At 44.0% G+C, this 25,660-nt stretch overlaps 1 protein-coding gene across 4 annotated transcripts in view; it reads left to right on the forward strand.

The window, feature by feature from the left end:
• Positions 1-10,806, forward strand: part of MICU2 (mitochondrial calcium uptake 2) — a 105,512-nt gene extending 94,706 nt beyond the window's left edge. For 3 of the 4 annotated variants that reach the window (XM_066369182.1, XM_066369181.1, XM_066369180.1), the window contains 4 exons: positions 749-920; positions 5,676-5,784; positions 6,205-6,362; positions 10,535-10,806. In XM_066369182.1, coding sequence (XP_066225279.1) covers positions 749-920; positions 5,676-5,784; positions 6,205-6,362; positions 10,535-10,639 — 544 coding nt within the window. In that variant the 3' untranslated portion in view covers positions 10,640-10,806. The remainder of the gene's footprint in view (positions 1-748; positions 921-5,675; positions 5,785-6,204; positions 6,363-10,534) is intronic. The other variant, XM_066369183.1, reaches the window with a different exon arrangement.
• The last annotated feature ends 14,854 nt before the right edge of the window (positions 10,807-25,660 follow it).

The following is a 25,660-nucleotide window of genomic DNA, read 5'->3' on the forward strand; positions in this document are numbered from 1 at the left end:
CAGTGAACAATTAAGCTGTTGCAATGCGCAAGGAAAAACTAATGATTGATGCTTCTCATCTCTCCGTTCCTGTCTGTCTGTCTCTGTCTATCCCTCTCTCTGACTCTCTGTCTCTGTAAAAAATAAAATAAAAATAAAAAGAGTATTCCAGCCTGACCTGTGGTAGCACAGTGGATAAAGCTTCAACCTGGAACACTGAGGTAGCTGGTTCAAAACTCTGAAATTGCTCTCTCAAGGCACATAATAGAAGCAACTATGACTTGATGCTTCCTGCTCCTTCCCCCACCTCTCTTTCTCTTCTCTCTTTTAATGTTTTACTATTTTTTTTAATATTTCCACTGATTTGAGAGAGAGACACATCAACTTGCTGTCCCATTTAGTTGTTACATTTAGTTATACATGCATTGATTGCTTCTTTTACGTTCCCTGACTGATTCCCTGGGAATCAAACTCGCGACCTCAGTGTACCAGGATGACACTTTATCCGCTGAGCCACCTAGCCAGGGCTAATTTTTTAAGTCTAGATTTGTCAGAATATATGTTGCCAACTGGAATGTTCACAACAAACTGAGCGTAGGGAGTGAGACTGGAGCAGGTGCTGGACTTCCCTCGGTGCCCCTCCCCCCTGCTCCCATGGTCCTCTGCACAGCGCCATGCTCCACACTGCTTGTGATGGTCCTGCAGTCCCATCTGTGATGTTGCAGTTGGAGGCCACTGGCCGTTCTGTCAACTCTGCTTTAACATTTAGGTTTATGGAGAATCTACAGACAGAGGTACAAGAAATGGAGTTCCTTCAGTTCTCTAAAGGCTTGAGTTTCATGAGAAAAGAAGACTTTGCAGAGTGGCTCCTTTTTTTCACTAACACTGAAAATAAAGACCTTTATTGGAAAAATGTGAGAGAGAAGCTGTCAGCGGGTGAGGTTGGTATGCCTTTTTGTTATGTTTGTGATGAACATGAAATAATCAGTTAGACATAGATATGCAATTAAATAAGTGACTTTCAAATTAACCAAGCCTCAGCTGCTCTCTGGCATTTCAATATAAAATCAAAGTGAGAATTTTTTTTCACATACAACTTTCTTACTAATGAGCTGTCAACTAAGCTAGAATCCGGGTAGCAGCCCTGAGTCTGGCATTCCGCAGTAAAGTCGGGAATAAAACAGGAATGTCTACTGTCACTATTGTCACTCTCTGGTGTGCTGAAAATCTTAGCAGTGCAAATTAACAAGACAAAAGAGAGTAAAAATGTGAAAGGCCAACAGTTGTCTTTGTTTGCAGGTGATGTGATTATATGCCTTGAGAACCACAGAGAATCAAATGGTTTAAAAACCATTAGAAACAATAAATATTAAATAAAATGTCTGTTACAGTACAAGTACAGGGTGTAGCAAAAATAGGTTTACAGTTGTGAACCCAGGAAACACAGAGTTTATTGTGTTATTAGTTATTGTATTATTTTCCACACAAGCAACTGTAAACCTACTTTGGCCCCACCTTGTGTATCAGAAGTAGCCATCTTAAGAATTCCAGGTCAGAAAAGGTAATAGCATGTATGTGTGTATGTGTATGAAATGCATGAAATGATGATTGCCGAAGTACTACTAAAGATTAATGTACAGTGGTGAGCCTGGCCTGTGGTGGCACAGTGGATAAAGCATCAACCTGGAATGCTGAGGTCGCTAGTTCGAAACCCTGGGCTTGCCTGTTCAAGGCACATATGGGAGTTGACGCTTCCTGTTCCTTCCCTCTTTCTATCTTACCCCCCCAAATGAATAAATAAAATAAAGTAAAAAATTAATGTACAGTGGTGACATTTCAATGGATTTTTACTTTATGTATGTTTTGTTGTTGTTTTAAGACTTTATTCATTTTAGAGAGGAGAGAGAGAGAGAAGGAGAAGGAGAAGGAGAAGGCAGGGAGAAAACAGGAAGCATCAACTCCCATATGTGCCTTGACCAGGCAAGCCCAGGGTTTCGAACCAGCGACCTCAGCATTCCAGGTCGACGCTTTATTCACTGCGGCACCACGGGCCAGGCCTACTTTATGTATTGTTTTTACTATATTGTTCCAAAAGTTTTTTTGAAATGGGCATATACTTTTACATCATTATAAAGCTATTTTTAAAGTGAGGAAAAAGATAAAATATAATGGCCTGACCAGGCAGTGGTGCAATGGATAGGATGTTGGACTGGGACGTGGAAGACCCAGGTTCAAAACCCTGAGGTTGCCGACTTGAATGTGGGCTCACCAGCTTGAGCACAAGGTCACTGGCTTGAGCATGGAATCATAAACATGACCCTATGTTCTCAGGCTTGAGCCCAAAGGTCACTGGCTTGAAGCCCAAGGTCGCTGGATTAAGCTCAAGATCGCTGGCTTGAGCAAGGGGTCACTTGGTCTGATGTAGCCCCCCCCCCCCATCAAGGCACATATGAGAAAGCAATCAATGAACAACTAAGGAGCCACAACGAAGAATTGATGCTTCTCATCTCTCTCCCTTCCTGTCTGTCTGTTCCTATCTGTCCCTTTCTCTGACTCTCACTGTCTCTGTCAAAAAAAAAAAAAAAAAAAAAAGGATAGCCTGACCAGGCAGTGGCGCAGTGGATAGAGCACTGGACTGGGATGCAGAAGACCCAGGTTCGAGACCCTGAGGTCACCAGCTTGAGTGCAGGCTCATCTGGTTTGAGCAAAAGCTCCAGCTTGAGCCCAAGGTCACTGGCTCGAGCAAGGGGTTACTCGATCTGCTGAAGGCCCACTGTCAAGGCACATATGAGAAAGCAATCAATGAACAACTAAGGTGTCACAATGCGCAACGAAAACTAATGATTGATGCTTCTCATCTCTCCGTTCCTGTCTATCTGTCCCTGTCTATCCCTCTCTCTCTCTTAAAAAAAAAAAGGATAAAATATAATGAAGGACCCATTTATAATTGCAATAGAAATATGTAACAATTATACATTAATTAGAAATACGTGAGAAAAAACTTTAAAGTTGTTATGGATAGGAAAGCAAGCCACAGCATTATAAATACAGTAATTCTCCCTTAAATTAGTGTATAAATAGGACAGCAGTCCCAGTCAAAACACCCTGTTGGCTGCAGTTGCAAAATAACCCCCAAATCCCTGTGGCTGACACAAGAAATGCTTCATTCTCAGCATGCCACATCTCTGTTGTGGGAGGTAGGAGACTGCCCACATGGCACTAAGGGATTCACACTTTCTGAGTCTCTTGCCATCTTGGATTTCCACGATCTGGAAAAACACCATTCTCAGAGGCTGGAGTAGGAAAAGAGAGGAGTGAGTCATGTTCTGGCAATCAAACGTTTTGTCCTAGAAGCACAACGACCCCTGGCTACTGGCCAGACTGACCACATGATCTGACCTACCTGCACAGAAGCGCAGAAGTGAGACCCTTGTATTCAGGAATCAGAGAACCAGCCACTAGTGAACACTGTGGGTTTCTGGAAAATACCATAAAGTTTATATAGAAAGAATGCTGAGGAGACAGGGAGGATGTAGGAAGTCTTTGTACCTTCCTCTCGATTTTGCTGTCAACCTACAACTGCTCTTTAAAAAAAATGGGTCTTTAAAAAAAAAAGAAAGCCAAGATGGCCCTGGCCGGTTGGCTCAGCGGTAGAGCGTCGGCCTGGCGTGCGGGGGACCCGGGTTCAATTCCCAGCCAGGGCACATAGGAGAAGCGCCCATTTGCTTCTCCACCCCCACTCCTTCCTTCCTCTCTGTGTCTCTCTTCCCCTCCCGCAGCCGGGGCTCCATTGGAGCAAGGATGGCCCGGGCGCTGGGGATGGCTCCTTGGCCTCTGCCCCAGGCGCTAGAGTGGCTCTGGTCGCAGCAGAGCGATGCCCCGGAGGGGCAGAGCATCGCCCCTGGTGGGCGTGCCGGGTGGATCCCGGTCGGGCACATGCGGGAGTCTGTCTGACTGTCTCTCCCCATTTCCAGCTTCAGAAAAAAAAAAAAAAGAAGAAAGAAAGCCAAGATACTAAAATGGATCAACCATTGGTAACTAAAACAGTTATAATGAGCTTGACAGATCTATCAATTGAACAGAATATAAAGTCTAGAGGTAGACAGACCCAAATACATATGGAAATTTAATACATGTAAACTCATATTACCAATTAGTTGGGTAAAAGAAGAATTATTAATAAATGGCATTGGAGCCCTGGCCGGTTGGCTCAGCAGTAGAGTGTCGGCTGGCATGTGGAAGTCCCAGGTTCAATTCCCGGTCAGGGCACACAGGAGAAATGCCCATCTGCTTCTCTACCCTTCCCACTCTCCTTTCTCTCTATCTCTCTTCCCCTCCCATAGCCAAGTCTCCATTGGACCAGAGTTGGCCTGGGTGCTGAGGATGGCTCCATAGCCTCTGCCTCAGTCACTAGAATGGCTCCAGTTGCAGTGGAGCAACGCCCCAGATAGGCAGAGCATCGCCCCCTAGTGGGCATGCCTGGTGGATCTCTGTTGGGTGCACGCAGGAGTCTGTCTGCCTCCTTGCTTCTAACTTTGGAAAAATTAAAGAAAGAAAGAAAGAAAGAAAGGGCATTGGGACAGTCCACTGGCCACCTCAGAGAGAACATTAAGGTTAAGTCTCCCTCTCTCACTACTCTAAAATAAATTCCAGAGGAATCAAAGAATTAAATGTTAAAGATAAAAAGGAAACTGAATAAGATTAGAAGACAACTTGGAAACAATCATCTAGAGTGGTGTATACTTACCTTTCTAAGTAAAATCCAGAAGGTTATATGGTATGGAAGAGTTTATGAAATTACTACCTAAAATTAAGTCTGTTGACTCCCTTCATTCCCCTCAAAATTATAACCAAAGTCAAAATAAAATGTGACAAAATTATGGGAAATATTGGCATCACCAATGTCTTTAATTTATAATGAGGTCTTAAGCCTGACCAGGCAGTGGCACAGTGGATAGAGTGTCAGACTGGTACACAGAGGACCCAGGTTTGAAACCCTGAGGTTGTGGGCATGAACATGGGCTCACCTGGCTTGAAGACCATGGTCGCTGACTTGAGCTCAAGGTCGTTGGCTTGAGCAAGGGATTACTCACTATGCTGTAGCTCCCTGGTCAAAGCACATATGAGAAAGCAGTCAATGAACAACTAAGAAGCTACAACGAAGAATTGATGCTTCTCATCTCTCTCCCTTCCTGTCTACCCCTAACTATCCTACTCTCTGTTTCTCTGTCTCTGTCACAAAAATATGAAAATAAATGTAAAAATCAAGAACTTTAAAGGGTCTGGCATTTTATTCTATTTAATATATAATGCCATTATATATTAAATGGAGTCTGGTGAGGCTTCTTCTTTCCACGTGCTGAGTGAGGGTGAGGGCCCCATCCTCAGGACCTCCGCTCTCCAAGTACAGACACACTGGGGTTCTACAGCACGGGAATGCTAATGAGACAGGACAGTCTATAATACAGGGCCACCCCCACTTTGGGCTGCACAGTCGCACCAGTGCCCTCCCAGTTACTCTCAGGGGCTTTCCTAATCTCTAAAATCTGTAAGGTCATTATTTTGTATCTCAAACTTTTTAATAGACTTGCTTAGGAAGAGAGGTTTTTATGAACTTTATGATGGAAAAGGGGACTCAAACTTATTTCATTAGGTTATTTATATTAAATTGTAATAAATATTATTTTTTTTATTAGAGCATTAGTTTGGATGAGTTCAAGTCATTTTGTCATTTTACAACCCACCTGGAAGACTTCGCTATTGCCATGCAGATGTTCAATTTAGCTCATCGCCCTGTCAGACTAGGTAAGTTCTATGAGTCAGTTAATATTTAGCATTTCTTCAATGAGATGATACTGACCAAGGAGCCAGTTATCAAATAAAGCAAGTAATGGTCCCTTTACTTAATTCTGCATAGTCAGTCTGGATTCACAGCCCCAACACTCACATTTACAGTTACTCTGTTTGCGTTGACTTCTCATTCTCTGAGAGGGGAGAACTGGCCACACAGGCTGCCCTGGAGCCCGGCGCGCCTGCTGTCCGCCCCTCAGCCCTTCCCAGCCGGAGCTGTGATCTGAGTGCATTCCTGATATGTGTTTGTTTTTTATCTACTTCCCGTACAATAAATATTTAGATTTCATTTTACTTCTTAAATTATGAAAAATTACCTTAATTCCACTTAGACTATCTCACATGTGGATGAGTTGTTTTATGGTTTTTTTTTAGCGGAGTTTAAGAGAGCTGTGAAGGTGGCTACAGGACAGGAGCTCTCAAACAATATTTTGGACACCGTCTTCAAGATCTTTGATTTGGATGGTGATGAATGTCTTAGCCATGGGGAGTTCCTTGGAGTGTTAAAAAACAGGATGCATCGAGGTTTATGGGTAACAGATTTTGAGTTTTTAAATAACTGCATGTTTACATGTAATTAAGTTGATGGTGTTAGACCTAGAATTTGAGGAAATGCATTGGCCTTTTTTTTTTCCTTAAGAGAGAGACAGGAAGGAAGAGAGAAAGGGAGGAGAGAAATGAGAAATATCAACTTCTAATTGCAGCACTTTAGTTGTTCATTGATTGCTTCTCATATGTGCCTTGACCGGGGGGCTCCAGGCAAGCCAGTGACCCCTTGTTCAGGCTAGCACCCTTACGATCAGGTTGATGATCCCACTCAAGCCAGCAACCTCACACTTAAGCTGACAACTTCAGTCTCAAACCTGGGACCTCAGTGTTCCAGGTCAACACTCTATCCACTGAGCCACCACTGGTCACGTGGAAGTACATAGTCTTAAGTGGAGTTTTCACCATTTATAAAGAGATATCTCCTACATATGGGATCTAATTTAGGGGGGGTTATGCCTTTTTTTTTATTTTTTTTAGTTTGAATCTGATCAGAAACCAGTATTGAGAAATCATAGCCTGGACTTTACTTTGGGGTTTGCAGTTAGACACACCTTGATTCAAATCCTAGCTCTATCACCTATTAACTGCCAAATCTTACAAAACCACATAATTTTTCTGAGCCTCAAGATTCCTCATCTGTACAATGAAGAAACTAATGGAATGTACCAGAAAGAATTATTATGAGAATTATATGTAAAATATTTAGAGGCCCTGGGTGGTTGGCTCAGTGGTAGAGTGTCAGCCCGGCATGTGGATGTCCTGGGTTCGATTCCCGGTCAGAGTACACAGGAGAAGCACCCATCTGCTTCTCTACCCCTCCTTCTCTCACTTCCCTCACTCGCTTTCTCTCTCTCTCTCTCTCTTTCTTTCTCTCTCTCTCTCTCTCTCTCTCTCTCTCTTCTTCGCCCCTCCTGCAGCTATGGCTCCATGGTCTCTGCCTCAGGTGCTAAAAAATGGCTCCGGTTGCAGCAGAGCAAGGACCCAGATGGGCAGAGCATTGCCCCCTAGCAGGCTTGCCGGGTGGATCCTGGTTAGTACACATGCAAGAGTCTGTCTCTGCATCCCCTCTTCTCACTAAAATAAAATAAATAAATAAATAAAATACTTAAGAGTAGTGATGAGATACTTGTAGCTGTTAACTATTATCATTATTCATTCAAATTTACATATTCATCTAAAACTCAGACAGATCAAACCCAGAATTTAATTCAGTTGAGAACCTGTACAAGTCCTCTCAGGAAGACAGTGTGCAGGTTGGAAGTCCAGGTCCAGGCTGAAAGTCCAGGTCCAGAGAGCACCACATGATAAGTAGGCAATCAGGCCAGAAGAGAAAATGTGGTGTATTCACAAACACACACCTATTCACTACTTAGAAAAGCACATTTGGCCCTGGCCGGTTGGCTCAGTGGTAGAGCGTTGGCCTGGCGTGCAGAAGTCCTGGGTTCGATTCCCAGCCAGGGCACACAGGAGAAGCGCCCATCTGCTTCTCCACCCCTCCCCCTCTCCCTCCTCTCTGTCTCTCTCTTCCCCTCCCGCAGCCGAGGCTCCATTGGAGCAAAGATGGCCCGGGCGCTGGGGATGGCTCCTTGGCCTTTGCCCCAGGCGCTAGAGTGGCTCTGGTCGCAGCAGAGCAACGCCCTGGAGGGGCACAGCGTCGCCCCCTGGTGGGCGTGCCGGGTGGATCCCGTTCGGGCGCATGCGGGAGTCTGTCTGACTGTCTCTCCCCGTTTCCAGCTTCAGAAAAATACAAAAAAAAATAAAAATAAAAATAGAAAAGCACATTTATCTCCTGCCAGAAACATTAGTTATGGAAAATGAACAAATAGGATTTCTGTTAGCAAACATGTTTTACAAGCTTTGTAGCCATCCAACACCTCGTAGTTAATAACCATGTTTCTAGAGATTAAACCAACCTTTACAGTTAACAATTTAATATGCCAGGAGCCGCTTCCATTTCTCAGAAAGTGTTGAGGAGCTATAACTAGGCTATAGAAAAGGAAGCTACACATATTCTAAATTATTAGACTTCTGCTGCCATTTGGTGAGACTCTGGCAATGCTGTGCTCCTGTGCTCACCAGGGTCCCAGTGCTGTCTAGCTCTCACTTTCTCATTTACTTGAAAGGCATGACAAATTCACAAAACACTTAGGTGAATTATATTATTTCTTCTTAACGCTTCTCATCAAATATTGTGGATTTTTTGAGCCAATGTTAAATAAAAATTTTACAATTTTTATTCCATATAGCTAAATAAAATTCACCAGGGATGGCCCTGGAAGGTTTTCTCAGTGAGTAGAGCATCAGCCCAGCATGCTGATGTCCCAAGTTCAATCCCTGGTCAAGGCACACATGAGAAGCAACTATCTACTTCTCTTACCCTCCCTCTCTGTTTTCTCTCTCTTCCCATTTCACAGCTAGTGGCTCTGTTGGTTCAAGTGTTGTCCCTGGGCACTGCGGATAGTTTGGTTGATTTGAGCATCAGCCCCAGACGGGATCGCTGGGTGGATCCCAGTCGGGGCACATGAGGGAGTCTGTCTATCTCCCCTCCTCACATTTAAAATAAATGTTCAACAGGGAAGAAGAAATATGATTAAATGTTATAAAAGGAAACCATTATTAAATAATCACATTTTATTTTTTATTTTATTTTTATTTTTTTGGTATTTTTCTGAAGCTGGAAACGGGGAGAGACAGACTCCCGCATGCGCCCGACCGGGATCCACCCGGCACGCCCACCAGGAGGCGATGCTGTGCCCCTCCAGGGTGTCGCTCTGCTGTAACCAGAGCCACTCTAGCGCCTGGGGCAGAGGCCAAAGAGCCATCCCCAGCGCCTGGGCCATCTTTGCTCCAGTGGAGCCTCGGCTGCGGGAGGGGAAGAGAGAGACAGAGAGGAAGGAGAGGGGGAGGGGTGGAGAAGTAGATGGGCGCTTCTCCTGTGTGCCCTGGCCGGAATCGAACCCGGGACTTCTGCACGCCAGGCCGACACTCTACCACTGAGCCAACTGGCCAGGGCCTAAATAATCACATTTTAAAATTCGTATATAGCCTGACCAGGTGGTGGCGCAATGGATAGAGCATCGGACTGGGATGCTGCAGACCCAGGTTCGAGACACCAAGGTCGCTAGCTTGAGTGCGGGCTCATCTGGTTTGAGCAAAGCTCACCAGCTTGGATCCAAGGTCACTGGCTCGAGCAAGGGGTTACTAGATCTGCTGAAGGCCCGCAGTCAAGGTACATATGAGAAAGCAATCAATAAACAACTAAAGTGTCACAATGCGCAACAAAAAACTAATAATTGATGCTTCTCATCTCTCCGTTCCTGTCTATCTGTCCCTGTCTATCCCTCTCTCTGACTCTCTCTGTCTCTGTAAAAAAAAAAAAAAAAAAAAAAACTAAACTAAAATCAGTATATAGCCTGACCAGGCAGCGGCGCAGTGGATAGAGCATCAGCCTGGGATGCAGAGGATCCAGATTCAAAACCCGAAGTCGCTGGCTTGAGTGTGAACTCACCAGCTTGACCCCGTGGTTGCCTGCTTGAGCCCAAGGTCACTGGCTTAAGCAAGGGGTTACTGGCTCAGGTGGAGCCCCCTCGTCAAGGCACATATGAGACACAATCAATGAACAACTAAGGTGCCTCCACAAAGAATTGATGGTTCCCATCTCTCTCCCTTCCTGCCTGTCTGTCCCTATCTGTCTCTCTCTCGCTCGCTAAAATAAAAATTAAAAAATAAAAGTAAAATCAATATATAAAACATCAAACTCTTCAATTTCTTTTTTTTTTTTTTTTTCTTAACCTACTGATTTTAGCAAACAAAAGAGACAGGAACATCAATCTGTTCCTGTATGTGCCCTGATCAGGGGTCGAACCCATGACATCTGTGCTTCTAGACGATGCAACCAGCTGAACTAGCAGGCAAGGACCAAACTCTTCCATTTAATGATAGAGGAATCTCTGATCACAGATGGTCAGCCTCCACTCCTTGGTTCCCCTGCAGATAGTCTTACATCAGATTCAATTTTATCTTGTATCCTTACTGTACAGTTCTGTTGCAGTCGCCTTTTATGTGTTTTGGAGGAAAATAAACAGTAACAATGCACACAGAAATCATGTTTAACCTTAAAGAGAATGACCTCTTAATTTCTACTTTTGCATAACAGGTACCACAACAACTAAGTGTTCAAGAATACTGGAAATGTGTGAAAAAAGAAAGCATTAAAGGAGTCAAAGAAGTCTGGAAACAAGCTGGAAAAGGTCTTTTTTAGGAAAAGATCCTGTGGGAATTTTGCCCCAAATATGAAAAGCTGGGTATATTTTTTTTAAGTACCAGATGCTTATCTTCTTAAGTCTTCTCTGATTTCCTTTGTAACATAATGACACCTTGTTTTTGGTTTCTGATTCAGTAATGTCTTAATAAAATTTCATTAATGAACTTAGTAAAAAGAAAGTCTACTTTTATAAAAACAAACTGGATTCTGTGAGAAGGCCCAGGATTGAAGTAATGCTTTGTGCTTTGATAAAATGGAAAACTTAGTTATTCACTGACTTCTTAGACACAGTTACATAGTAAGCTCCCTGGAAGGGTCAACAAGAACTTACAGAAAAGAGTATGTGACAATACAAGGCCATTATCAATTCTACCAGCCTTGATGTTCCCAGCAGAGCAAATCAAGTTACTACTTCAGCTCTTCTTGTGGGTGTCCTGTATCACATGAACTTCCTGTACATTTTTCTTTCGTGTATCATTGTCTTTAAAATAACATGCATATTTCAGTGTTGGGCCTGGAAACAAAATTAATTATTTATACAAACACAGATTACTGAGTGTTTACTTTTATATATGTTGTTTGAAATCCACATCGTTTTTCAGTGTGGATACTATCACCCCTTGCCACCCTCATTAGCAGTCAATATGGATTTTTGTGACTCACCAAGGAAAGGCGAGGAGTGAGGAGATGAGTCTAAGTGGCAAAGGAAAAGCATTTGCTCATGAAGTAACCAGAGAAATGCAAATTAAAACAAGATACCAATCTCCCTAGGTTAGTTTGGCAAACAATAGAAACCTGATAATACTGAATGTTCAAGAGGACACAGAAGAGATGTGATCCCATGTGCATTGCTGGTTAGTTAACGATCTGGCCATCTTTAGTGAAATCAAGTCCGTGTTCACCCAATGACCAAAAATCTCGCGCTGGGATCGATGTCCCCAGAGAAGCAATCACAAATCTCCATGAGGGCATGCACAAAGACCCTAGCACTTAGTGATATAAATGTATACTGAAAATTCTAGGGCAACCAGTACAAAGCTAGTAAGTTTAGCTTACTTTCTAAGGCTATCATATACGAACCCTTACCATGGTCTCAAGGTCTGCACCTGCCCCTGACTTCCCAACCTTAACCTCCTAAACCTCTCCTCTTGCTCAGCCACCATGGCCATCCTGTTTTTCTTGGAGCCCCCATGAGCTCAAGAGGATTCCCCTTCCTTGCCATTCACTTGGCCTTTAATATTGTGACCATGGGTCTTCCATAGGATTCACTCTGCCATGTAATCAGGCTCTCTGCTCAGTCACCCTTATTAAAGACATCATCACAGACTGGTCCAACCCCCTGTGAGCTCCACTCTGCACCCTCTTACTCTGTCATTCTCTGTGAACTTTATCATCCCCTAACTGTGTGTGTGTACACATACTTACTTACATACATATATATATATACACACACACACACATATATATATAAATTGCTTTTAAGGCTTTATCAAAGAACTTTAAAGAAGACCAAAATAAGTAAAACAAAACACCATTTTATGTCGATTCTCCAAATTAATGTAGACATTCAATATTCCCAATACAAATTCCCATGAGGGATTGGTAGAACAGTGGTAAGCGTCACTGCCTTCCAAATAAAAATTCCCAATAAGCCTGACCAGGCGGTGGTGCAGTGGATAGAGCATCAGACTGGGACTCACAGGACTCAAGTTCGAAACCCTGAGGTCACCAGCTTGAGCACAGGCTCATCCGGCTTCAGTGCGGGCTCACCAGCTTGAGCTTGGGATCATAGACATGACCTTAAGGTTGCTGACTTGAGCCCAAGGTTGCTGGCTTGAGCAAGGGGTCACTTGCTTTGCTGTAACCCCCACTCCCATTAAGGCACATAAGAGAAAGCAATCAATGAACAACTAAGGAGCTGCAATGAAGAATTGATGCTTCTCATCTCTCCCTTCCTGTCTGTCCCTCTCTCTGTCTCTGTCACACACACCAAAAAAAGTTATTTTAGTGGGTAATTTGAAAAACAATTCTCAAAAAATATATTGAGCCTGACCAGTGGTGGTGCACTGGCTAAAGCAGGGGTCCCCAAACTTTTTACACAGGGGGCCAGTTCACTGTCCCTCAGACCGTTGGAGGGCCGGACTATAAAAAAAACTATGAACAAATCCCTGTGCACACTGCACATATCTTATTTTAAAGTAAAAAAACAAAACGAGAACGAATACAATATTTAAAATAAAGAACAAGTAAATTTAAATCAACAAACGGACCAGTATTTCAATGGGAACTATGCTCCTCACTGACCACCAATGAAAGAGGTGCCCCTTCTGGAAGTGCGGCAGGGGCCGGATAAATGGCTTCAGGGGGCCACATGCTGCCTGCGGGCTGTAGTTTGGGGACCCCTGGGCTAGAGCATTGACCCAGAATGCTGAGGTCACCAGCTCTGAGCCTGGGCTTATCAGCACAAGGTCACTGGCCTGAGTGGAGGAATCATCCACATGATCCCAAAGCTCACCAGCTTGAGCCCAAGGTCAGTGTCCTAAGCAAGAGGACACTGTCTCGGCCCAATCAAGGCATATAGGAGAAGCAATCAACATACTACTAAAGTGAAAGCTACTAGGAATTGATCCTTCTCACCCCTCTATCTTCCTGTGTCTCACACTCAAAAAAAATAATAAGCAAAGGGGGGGAGCGAGGGGAACAGGGGGTGGCAGAAGATATATTTGGTGGGACACTTGAATCTATGTAAACACAATAAATTAAAACCATAAATAAAAATAATAAATAATATATATTGAACATCAACAAATCAAAATTAACTAAAACAATTTTGGAAAAAAAAACTATATTAAGACATTATAGGCCCTGGCCAGGTGGCTCCATGAAAAATGTCATCCTGGCACACTGAGGTTGTGGGTTCGATCACCGGTCAGGGCACATACTAGAAGCAATCAATGAGTGTACAACTGAATGGAACTGGGTGGAACAATGAGTTGATGTTTCTCTTTCTCTCCCTCCCTCCCCATCCCCCTTCTCTCTCAAATCGTTGGAAAATTTTTAAAAAGACAAATATTACAATGGGACTTTGCCAGGTAGCTCAGTTGGTTAGAGCATCATTCCAATATGCCAAGATTGCAGGTTCAATCCCTAATCAGAGCACATACAAGAAACAAACAATGAATGCATGAATAGGTGGAACATCTCTCTCAAAAAAAAAAGGAAAGAAAAGTTTTTAAAAATATTTTAAAGACATTACAAATGTATGTTCATCAAAAAGAGTATAGCTCTGGCTGGTTGGTTCAGTGGTAGAGTGTTGGCCCAGCATGTGGAAGTCTCTGGTTTGATTCCCAGTCAGGACACACAGGGGAAGTGACCATCTGCTTCTCTACCTCTCCCCCCCACCCCCTTCTCTCTCTCTTTCTTTCTCTCTCTCTCTCTCTCTCTCTCTCTCTCTCTCTCTCTCTCCTCCTTTTGCATCCATGGCTCAATTTGAGCAAGTTGGCCTCAGGCTCTGAGGATGGCTCCACAGACTCACCTCAGGCATTGAAATAGCTCAGTTGCTGAGTGATGGAGCAGCAGCCCCAGATGGTCAGAGCATCACCCCGAAGGGAGCTTGCCAGGTGGGTCCTAGTTGGGGTACATGTGGGAGTCTGGCTCTCTGTCTCCCCACCTCTCTCTTAATAAAAATCAATTTAAAAAGAAAGAGTATAGAATTAGCACAGAAACATAAATAGACCGGTTAAACAGGAGAGTGTATTTAGCAAGTCCTTTTATATATGAGAATTTGGTATATAGTTGAGCTGACATAAAAAAGGCAATGATAGCCTTACCAGGTGGTGGCACCGTGGATAGAACATCAGACTGGGATGCAGAGGACCCAGGTTCAAAACCTCAAGATCACCAGCTTGAATACTGGCTCACCAGCTTAAGCACAGGGTCACTGACTTGAGCATGAGATCATAGACATGACCCCATGGTCGCTGGCTTGAGCCAAAGGTTGCTAACTTGAAGAAGGGGTCACTGGCTCCGCTGGAGTTCCCTGGTCAAGGCACATATGAGAAAGCAATCCATGAACAACTAAGGTGCTGCAACGAAGACTTGATGCTTCTCATCTCTCTTCCTTTCTGTTTGTCCCTCTCTCTCTCTGTCGCAAAAAAAAAAAAAGTAATGATAAAGAATAGAATATTTGTTATATTAGTAAAGTTGGCTCACTATGTGGAGAAAGATGACTAGGCTAAACATCATATGACAAGATAAGCTCCAAATGGTCTGTAAAGCTATGTTAATAGCAAATCTATAATGCTAACAAGAAATACGCCTTCTTACCTATCAATTTTTGTAAAAAGTCCTCTAAAAATGTTATTGACCAACTAGCTGCAAGGTCTGAATTGTGACTCTGTTACTTTAGCTAGTCTTGATATATGTGTGTGCATGGGGGGGGGGGGGATGTATACATACATACAAAAGAAGGATAGAGTTTCAAAGTGAGGGTGTCCAACCCTGTAAAAATAGAACAGATTTAGAAGAAACTATTAGATTTGATATCCATAACAGCATCAACCCGTGGTCACCAGCACCAATTCAATGCCAATAGGAATTCCCAATTCAGGGTGCAATGAAAAAGGACAGTTTACTCAACACAGAACAGCTCAATGGTGATACAGCCCAGCTATGAGAACTGCATCGCTAAGAAGTGGCCATGGGGCCAGGCCCCTCTCCGGGTAGACAGCTCTGCTATGTTCTTTGCTCCTTTGTTCTGGTCTGCTCTGCTCCCACAAAACATCATCCATGTGCTTTGTCTCAGCCAGTGTGCTCCTTAAGCCAGAGGGGACAGGCTTATATGGTTAGAACCCCCCACCCCTGGCCCCTGATTGGTCTGTCCTCATGCATATGAAGACTCCAAATCCTCACAGTTTGATTTGTCCAAAAGCAGTGCCCTCATTGGCCAGAACAGAACTGCTCTGGTTGGTTGAAGCTGTGCAGATCCAATTGGATCCACAAAGCTTCAGTCCCATTAGTCAAAATAGTCAAAATAAAATTCCAGGAACTCCTCTATAAGGGATGGCTCTGCTGGCTGGAACACAGTGCAGGCAGGTAGTTCAGTGCAGGTTTTTCTCCCTGGAGTGCAGTTTGCATGAGATGCCCCTGTGCAGAAATGGCTGCTAGATGCTGTTTTTTAAAGTTTGAGCCCAGTTAACCACCAGCAGTCCTTTTTAATAGGTAACTTCTTTGTCAGGATCCACAACAGTGTATGTTTTTAATTTGATTGTTACCTAGAGAGATAACAATCCTATCCTATTAGCATTTCCCTTCCATAAAAGCAGGGGATTTATCTTATTCACACTGTATTCTTAGTACTTAAAACAACACCTGGCATGCAGCAAACACTCTATAAATATTTTTGAATCACTGAATAAATAAATTAGAGCCAGCCTGACCAGGTGGTGGCGCAATGGATAGAGCGTGGGACTGGGATGCGGAGGACCCAGATTCAAGACCACAAGGTCACCAGTTTGAGCGCAGGCTCATCTGGTTTGAGCAAAGTTCACCAGCTTGGACCCAGGGTCGCTGGCTCAAGCAAGGGGTTACTCAGTCTGCTGTAACCCCATGGTCAAGGCACATATGAGAAAGCAATCAATGAACAACTAAGGTGTCGCAACAAAAAACTGATGATTGATGCTTCTCATCTCTCTTTATTCCTGTCTGTCTGTCCCTATCTATCCCTCTCTCTGACTCTCTCTCTGTCTTTGTAAAAATAAATAAATAAATAAGAGCCATATGATCATCAGGAAAGAATAGAAAAAAAGCCACAGAAACAAGCAATGCAATGCAGAACTTTCCAGAGACATGTAGACCTATCAATAAAGCCCTGGCCCAATAGCTTGGTTGGTTAGAACATCACCCTGGAAGCCCAGAGGATGCCGGTTCAATGCCCAGTCAGGTCAGGAACAGATCAATATTCCTGTCTCTCTCTCTCTCTCTCTCTGTCTCTCTCTCTCTCGCTCTCTCTCTTGCCGTCCCTCCTCCCCTCCCCCCCCCCATCTATCTCTAAAATCAATCAAAAAAAAATAGAAAAGAATTAGGCCCTAGCCAGGTAGCTCAGTTGGTTAGAGTATTGTCCATACCCAAAAGTTGCAGCTTCAATCCCCAGTCAGGGCATATAAGAGAAACAACCAATAAATGCATGAGTAAGTGGAACAACAAATCTATCAAATCTATGTCTCCCTCCACCACACATACATTTCTCTCTCTCTCTCTCTCTCTCTCTCTCTCTCTCTCAAATCAATAAATAAAAAATAAATAAAAGAACTAAGTGCTGGACCAATTGTGCACAAGATGGCGCTCTTGCTTTTCTAAATGTTTTATCTTCCTTGAGCACCGTGTATCATCTTTAACAGAAAAAATCAAGCAAATTGCCCAACATTTCAAAACGACTTTCTTGTTGAAGTGGAAGACTGGCCTGACATCCCACCAGTTCTTAGGAAAGTGAACACAGAGCATTAGCACATTTACCATGAACATGTGCAGTTTGAGTTTGTGTACATTCATTGAGAAAGGAAATGAATCTTTGGACTTTCCAAGCAGCACATTGTAATTGGGGCAGGTTATTACTTTAGCAGTATTGGTATCAAACTTTATCAAAACCTGTCTTATTCTATGCACTCTGCTAGGTGCTTGTCTTCCTTCTCTGACAGTCTTCCTCCCAAGAGGACGAAACAGGAGAAAATATGTTGCTGTCACACATATAACACCTGATTTTACATAATACTTAGATATTCAATACTGGGAGAAAAAATATATTAATTAATTACTTCTTTACGTTTTGCAGGATGTTATACAAGCTCCCCCAACCACAGAATGCTACAATCTAAATAGAAGTAAAGGAATGTTCATTGCTGAATGTGTAGCGTCGTTTCAAATAATAAGTAGTTGGAACTAACCTGAATGCCCCATAGAAATGCATAAGTACATGGTGCAATGGAGTGGAAGGAAGCTGTTAAAAATGATGAATGAATCCAGCCAAGTTCCATGATGTTCCATGATGGTTGCCAAGCTATTGTCTCTCGGTCCCACTCCCTTCCATACATAACTGCTTTGTGACGTTGGGACAGGGCCTTTCCTGTTTCCCTATCATGTTAGGCTTTGTGAGGGTAGACAAGCAAAGGGCACACTGTCCTGGCAACATCCCCAGTCACAGCCTCAATCCCAGCAGCATTTGGTACCAGTCTCCTCTTTGGTTGTTGTTAATGTTTCAATACTGCCAGAACCATAGCATTGTGTCCTCCTGCAAATCCAGCACCAACTGGCAGGCACCCCTCCCTGGACGGGTCAGCCTTTCCTCTGAGCTTCCAGATTCCAATATGCCCAGCCTCTCCCTGTGCCCTTGGCATCAGGGTGACACCTCCCCCAGCAGGTACTTTCTCTTTGGAACCTCAGAGTCCCTTTGCTTTTTTAGTTCTCTAACGCCTGTTTAACCAATTCCTTACATTAACTTTCTCTGTTGAAATACTTAATGTGGATCCTGACTAATACAATGACCATATGCCAAGAACGATAGGTACATAATATATATGACTAGATGATAGACACACAGACTGACACACAGATACACAGACATATACACATTAGAATACATATACAAGTACATTACACACATGTATTTATACATATATACTTATATATACATACCTTATATATAAAATTTCAGCTAACTCTCACAACAGAAGCTATGTTATATGAGAAGGAAGACACTGAGTATCTGGAAGCTTTGATAATGAATTCCACAATATTATCAATACATAGCTGATAAGTGATGAACCTTGAGATTTGAATCCAAATATCACTGACACTACAATCTTTTTTTTAATTGATTTGAGAGAGAGAAAAAAAAACATCAATTTGTTGTTTCACTTAGTTGTGCATTCACTGGTTGCTTCTTGTATGTGTCCTGATCAAGGATTGAACCTGTAACCTTGAACTATTGGGATGCTGCTATAACCAACTGCACTACCTGGCCAGGGCAACACTACAGTCTTTTTTCCACTATGCCCAAAGTGAACTTATCCCTAATATCTACATCATAGTTCAATCCCTAGGCTAGTCCACAAACTTTTTTTACTAAATAAGTAAACTGCAACCCTATTCTAACTCTACTAGAGACTATAACCACTATATACAAGACTGCTGCTGTGATTGAAGTTATGGGGAGTTTGAGAAAACTGTAGGAAAAACATGGACATTCCTAATTCCAGGTTACTTGTCATTTTTCTATTCAAGATCTGATTTAATGCCTTTTATATGCCTGCCAGTGTGCTGGGCTCAAGATGGTCAGCAAAGAAGACCTAGTCTCTCCTTCAAAAAGTTTGCAGTCTAGGAAAAGTGACTATCTCTTTTTAAAAAAAAAAAAAATTTATTGAGTTTAGAGAGAAAGGAATGGAGACAGACAGAAACATGTATCTCTTCCTGTATGTGCCCTGACTGGGGACCAAACCCACAATCTTTGCGTACCAGGATGACACTTTAACCAACTGAGCCAGCCAGCCAGGGCAGAAAGTGACTATCTTTAATAAAATAATTATGTGTACGAGGTGCAACTGCATGTTTTATACAGGGAGTTTAGCATGCTGGGTGACTTCAGGGCAGTTCCAAACACTGCACTGCACCCCACCCCCACCACCACACACTCAAGAGCTTAATGTCTCTCTCTCTCCTGTCTGGAATGACATGTCCACACTGCCTTTGTTAGCCAGGAACTTATTAGTTCTCAATCCAAACTGATTGCAGGGAGAGATCACTGCAATACAGCAGCTGTGTAATGTTTCCTAAAAACCTGCTCTCCCCTGGTCAGGAGTCAATCAATGCTTTCATGGCGGCAGCCAAGCCCAGACTTTCCCTGTAGCCTAAATGCAACCAGTAACCCATGCTCAGACTGATCAGTGGGCAAGTGGACAGGAAACTTTCTAGGGTACAGACTTCCGAATGTGCAAACACAAACCTAACCAAACCGGAACCTCTTGCTATGATCAGGGTCAGGAATCTGTCACACTATCTGACAGCTAACTCTCTGAACCCCATTGTGGCTGCATTTTATTAGTGAAGAAATAGTTCACTAGTCAACTATGCCACAAAGGGAAAGAAAGTGACCTTGCAGCCACCAAGGCCACTGATGGCCATTAAAATTAGTGGGAGACACTTTACAGAGAGAGGATATTTGCATAGCATCAGAGAACCTTCCCCCAAATACTTACTAATTACCATAATGGCTTGAGCAAGATGTCCACAATTCCTTGACAGTCCCTCCCTCCAATTGAACTTAAGTCTTCTCCCTTTGTATGTGGCTGGACTTGGTGACTGTCTTCTAATGAAGGCACAGTGTATGGAAAGGGGGAAATTGTGACTTCACAGTGGAGATAACCCCTTAATCAAGTGATCAAGGCTAACATATCACCAGTATGAAGGTATGATGGCCCTGGCCAGCTAGCTCAGTTGTTTATAGAGCATTGTCCAGATAAGCCAAGGTTGCAGGTTAAATCCCTGGTCAGGGCACATACAAGAATCAACCAATGAGTGCATAAATGACTGGAACAATAAATCAATGTTTCTATTTCTCTCTAAAAATCAATTTTAAAAAAACAAAAAGAAGGTGTGCTGTATCATGTCTACCCTGGCAGGACACAAGTAGGGTACATTGGCTCTGTGATTTTCTTCTCCCCAATCCATACCCCAGTCTACTCATGGAAAACCATCAGACAAGTGCAAATTGAGGGGCATTCTATAAAATATCTTATCAATATTTTTGAAAGTGTTTTTCCATAAAAGCAAAGAAAGATTGAGATACAGCCAGAGATTGGAGGAGACTAAAAAGATGTGAGAAGTGAATGCTATGTGAGATCCCTGAACAAAAAAGGATGTTATTGGAAAAACTGGCAAGAATCAGTCTGTGGTCCTGACCAGATGGCTTGGTGGATAGGGCGTTGGCCCAGCTTATGGATGTCCTGGGTTTGATCCCAGGTCAAGACACACATGAGAAGCCACCATCTGCTTCTCTTTTCCTCCCCCTCCCCTTTCTCTCTTTCTTCCCCTCACACAGCCAGTGGCTCAATTGGTTCGAGCTTCGGTCCCGGGCACTGAGGATAGCTTGGTTGATTTAAGCATCAGCTCCAGACAGGTTTTGCCAGGTGGATCCTGGTTGGGGCACATGCAAGAGTCTGTCTCTCGGCCCTGGCCGGTTGGCTCAGTGGTAGAGCGTCGGCCTGGCGTGCAGAAGTCCCGGGTTCGATTCCCGGCCAGGGCACACAGGAGAAGCGTCCATCTGCTTCTCCACCCCTCTCCTTCCTCTCTATCTTTCTCTTCCCCTCCCGCAGCCAAGGCTCCATTGGAGCAAAGTTGGCCCAGGCGCTGAGGATGGCTCTATGGCCTCTGCCTCAGGTGCTAGAATGGCTCTGGTTGCAACAGAGCAACGCCCCAGATGGGCAGAGCATTGCTCCCTGGTGGGCATGCCGGGTGGATCCTGGTCAGGCGTATGCGGGAATCTATCTGACTGCCTCCCCGTTTCCAACTTCAGAAAAATACAAAAAAAAGAGAAAGAAAAAAGATGCCTGACCTGTGGTGACGCAGTGGATAAAGCGTCGACCTGGAAATGCTGAGGTCGCCGGTTCGAAACCCTGGGCTTGCCTGGTCAAGGCACATATGGGAGTTGATGCTTCCAGCTCCTCCCCCCTTCTCTCTCTCTCTCTCTCTCTCTCTCTCTCTCCCTCTCTCCTCTCTAAAATGAATAAATAAAATTAAAAAATTAAATTAAATTTAAAAAAAGACATAATTCAAAAAAAACTGGAAAAAAAAAGAAAAAAGAAAAAAAAAGAGTCTGTCTCTCTATCTCCCCTCCTCTCACTTAAAAAAAAAAATCAGTCTGCAGTTCAGTTAAAAGTATTGTACCACCTGACCTGTGGTGGCGCAGTGGATAGAGTATTGACCTGGAAGGCTGAGGTCGCCATTTCAGAGCCCCCAGCTTGCCCGATGCAATGCCAGTGGCTGAGGCCAGGCAGGTTCCCACTGAATTCGGGCAGACAGTAGAGAAACTGCGGGGCCAGAAAGGGTTGGGTCATTACCATTTAATAAAGTCTCACAATGGCCGACAAACACACAGGCAGGGGAAACCACCTCTCAGGCAAACAAACAGCAACATGGCCCCTCACAGTAGCAGGCAAGCAATTCGCAATCTCTCTCAAGCGCAAGCACACAGCCTTATATAGTCTATGCACATGTGCCTCTGCCACATGCTCACGCACTAATCAGGCAAAGTGCTTGCAGTTGGTAAACCTGCGAGCAAGTCTAATAACACAGCTGCCCCACACTGGGTAAAGGTACATACATCAACAACTATGAATTGATGCTTCCCATTCTTCCCTACCACCCACTCCCACCTTTCTCTCTCTTCTCTCTTTGAAATTAATAAATTTTTAAAAGTCTAAAAGAAAAGGTATCAATTTTAATGTCTTAGTCTTGATAAATATACCACAGTTATATAAAATATTAACATTAGAGAAAGCTGGGTGAAGGCTACAAAAGAACTGTCTGCACTACTTCATAATTCTTCTGCAAGTTTAAAATTATTTCAAAATAAAAAAGATTTAAAAATAAAAATGTCACCATAAACTGGAACCCATCTGTACTCAAGCAGACAACACTTGTGCTAAGTGGTGGGGAAGGTCACTTTCCCGTTCAGCAGAGTCCCTGTGGAGGAGAGGTCAGTCCCTGTGGAGGAGAGGTCAGACCTGGAAGATCCCGACTCTGTTCCTTAGCAGCCTGGACACACAGGACTCAGGGAAGCTCCCCTGAGGTAGCGATGAGCCAGATCTGAAGGAGAGGTGGGAAATACTGGTAGGAGGGGACACTGTGGACAAAGCAGCTTTGCCAGGACCTGAGGAAGCCTGTGCTGAGAGGTTCAGGAAGAAAGCAAGCCTTTGGGGTGGGGGATGAAGAGGGCAAGCCCAGAGCGTGCCTGATGGCAAATGCCCAGGACAGGGGTTGGGGGTAGGAAGGAAGCAGGCTGCACTCAGATCACTCAGGTGGGTCAGGCAGATTTAATTTTCCAAAAACGCGCCCCGACCATAGTGTGGATTTGAACAGAGAGTACCAGAAAGAACAAAAGCAGCATCAGAGCCCAGATTTTGTCGCTGTTGCCCGCATTTAGAACAGCGCCTGGCACAGAGCGGGCAGTCCAGATCTGTATGCTGGAGGAGTGGCTGCGGCGGAGGAATTCGTAAGACCGAAGCCAGAGGAGAGCACTGCCAGTGTGGCTAGAGCAGGCAGGGGACCGGTGAGGGAGGGAGACGGAGGCGCAGGACTCACGGGACAGGTTAACAGAGTGGAGGACACAGGCCTTGAGCCTTGGGGATGCCTCTGCTTCTCCAAGCAGCTCCCTACTCTCCTCTTCCGGTCACCCAAGTCCCCCACCTGCTCCAGCTCCTCCTCTCTCCTTTGAGCCCAATGGAGACTTGAAACTCTCCCTGGAGCATTTGTTTCTAAAGCAAGATGCAGTCCTCCGTTCTCAAAGATTATTTTAATTGTCAGTAGGAATGAAAAACATATTTTTGGGTTTTTTTTCATGTACTTCAGTCTATCCCCCTGAACTCTGACATTCAAAAGGCTATGATAAGATTCTTCCCCACTCCAACAGAAAGACAAGACATAGGCCAGTCTCAGTACCTTTAATGGTGGTATTAATTAGCACCTATTGCATTCTTTTCTTTTTAAGTGAGAGGAGGGAACATAAAGATAGATTCCCTCATGTGCCTGACAGGGATTTACCCAGCAACCCCCTTCTGGGACTCATGCTCAACCAGCTATACTTAGCACCTGGGGTTGATGCTTTAACCTAGTGGTAGTCAACCTGGTCTCTAGTGCCCACTAGTGGGCATTCCAGCTTTCATGGTGGGCGGTAGCAGAGCAACCAAAGTATAAATAAAAAGATAGATTAAACTATAGTAAGTTGTTTTATAAAGATTTATTCTGCCAAAGTTAGTGAAAATCCAACATAAAGTACCTGGTAAGTAATTATTATTATATGCTTTAACTTGCTGTAACTCTGCTTTATAAATTTTATAAAGTAAAGTTACTTCCCTACTTTATAAATCACCATTACTGTAGAACCGGTGGGTGGTTAGAAAATTTTACTACTAATAGAGATACAAGAGTGGGTGGTAAGTATAAAAAGGTTGACTACCCCTGCTCTATTGGTTAGAGCAGGGGTCGGGGACCTTTTTAGCTGAGAGAGCCGTGAACGCCACATATTTTAAAATGTAATTGCGTGAGAGCCATACAACGACCCGTGTACGTTATGCATTATCCAATAAAAATTTGGTGTTGTCCCGGAGGACAGCTGTGATTGGCTCCAGTCACCCGCAACCATGAACATGAGCGGTAGAAAATGAATAAATTGTAATACATAAGAATGTTTTATATTTTTTTCTTTTCTTTTTTTTTTCTTTTTTTTTTTTTTTTTTTTTTTGTATTTTTCTGAAGTTGGAAACGGGGAAGGCAGTCAGACAGACTCCCGCATGCGCCCAACCGGGATCCACCTGGCACACCCACCAGGGGGCGATGCTCTGCTCATCTGGGGTGTTGCTCTGTTGCAACCAGGGCTATTCTAGCGCCTGAGGCAGAGGCCATGGAGCCATCCTCAGCGCCCGGGCCAACTTTGCTCCAATGGAGCCTTGGCTGTGGGAGGAGAAGAAAGAGACAGAGAGGAAGGAGAGGGGGAGGCATGGAGAAGCAGATGGGCACTTCTCCTGTGTGCCCTGGCCGGGAATCAAACACAGGACTCCTGCATGCCAGGCCGACGCTCTACCACTGAGCCAACCGGCCAGGGCCTGTTTTATATTTTTAACATTATTTTTTTATTAAAGATTTATCTGAGAGCCAGATGCAGCCATCAAAAGAGCCACATCTGGCTTGCGAGCCATAGGTTCCCAACCCCTGCAATAGAGCCACTGGCTTCAAGAGGGGAAGAGGGGAAGAGAGAGAGAAGGTGGGAGAGGGAAGAGGGGAGAAGCAGATGGTCACTCCTCATGTGCGCCCTAGACCAGGGATTGAACCTGGGATGTCCACACACCGGACTGATGGTCTTTTTGTGACAGAGACAGAGAAAGACAGTGAGAGGGACAGATAGGAAGGGAGAGAGAGAGAGGAGAAGCTTCAACTCTTTGTTGCAGCACCTTAGTTTTTCACTGATTGATTTCTCATATGTGCCTTGACTGGGGGTTACAGCAGAGCGAGTGACCCCTTGCTCAAGCCAGCGACCTTGGGCTTCAAACCAGTGACCTTTGGGCTCAAGCCAGCAACCTTAAGGTCATGTCTATGATCTCACGTTCACGCCGGTGAGCCTGTGCTTGAGTGAGTGACCTTGGGTTTTCGAACCGGGGTCCTCCGCATCCCAGTCTGACGCTCTATCCACTGTGCCACCACCTGGTCAGGCCCATTGTTTTCTTCTTTAAAAAGATTATAAAAGTATCACATTTTATTGCAGAACTGAAAAACATAACAGTGACAGACTTCTGCTAACATTTTGCTTCCACTTTTTCCCCATGCACCTTTATTTACAAAATAAAATGTAGCCTGACCAGGCGGTGGCGCAGTGGATAGAGTGTCGGACTGGGATGCGGAGGACCCAGGTTTGAGACCTCGAGGTTGCCAGTTTGAGCGTGGGTTCATCTGGTTTGAGCAAAGCTCACCAGCTTGGACCCACAGTCGCTGGCTCGAGCAAGGGGTTACTCAGTCTGCTGTAACTCCACGGTCAAGGCACATGAGAAGGCAATCAATGAACAACTAAGGTGTTGCAACAAAAAAACTAATGATTGATGCTCCTCATCTCTCTTCGTTCCTATCTGTCTGTCCCTATCTATCCCTCTCTCTGTCTCTGTAAAAAAAAATAATAATAAATGTAGCATTATTCTGTTTATATTTACTATTACTGATTTAGCTGATGGTAACATTATTATGAGTGTTTTGTTTCCAATC

The sequence above is a fragment of the Saccopteryx leptura genome, chromosome 2, assembly GCF_036850995.1.
Source record: "Saccopteryx leptura isolate mSacLep1 chromosome 2, mSacLep1_pri_phased_curated, whole genome shotgun sequence".
In the NCBI taxonomy this organism is placed as follows: domain Eukaryota; kingdom Metazoa; phylum Chordata; class Mammalia; order Chiroptera; family Emballonuridae; genus Saccopteryx; species Saccopteryx leptura.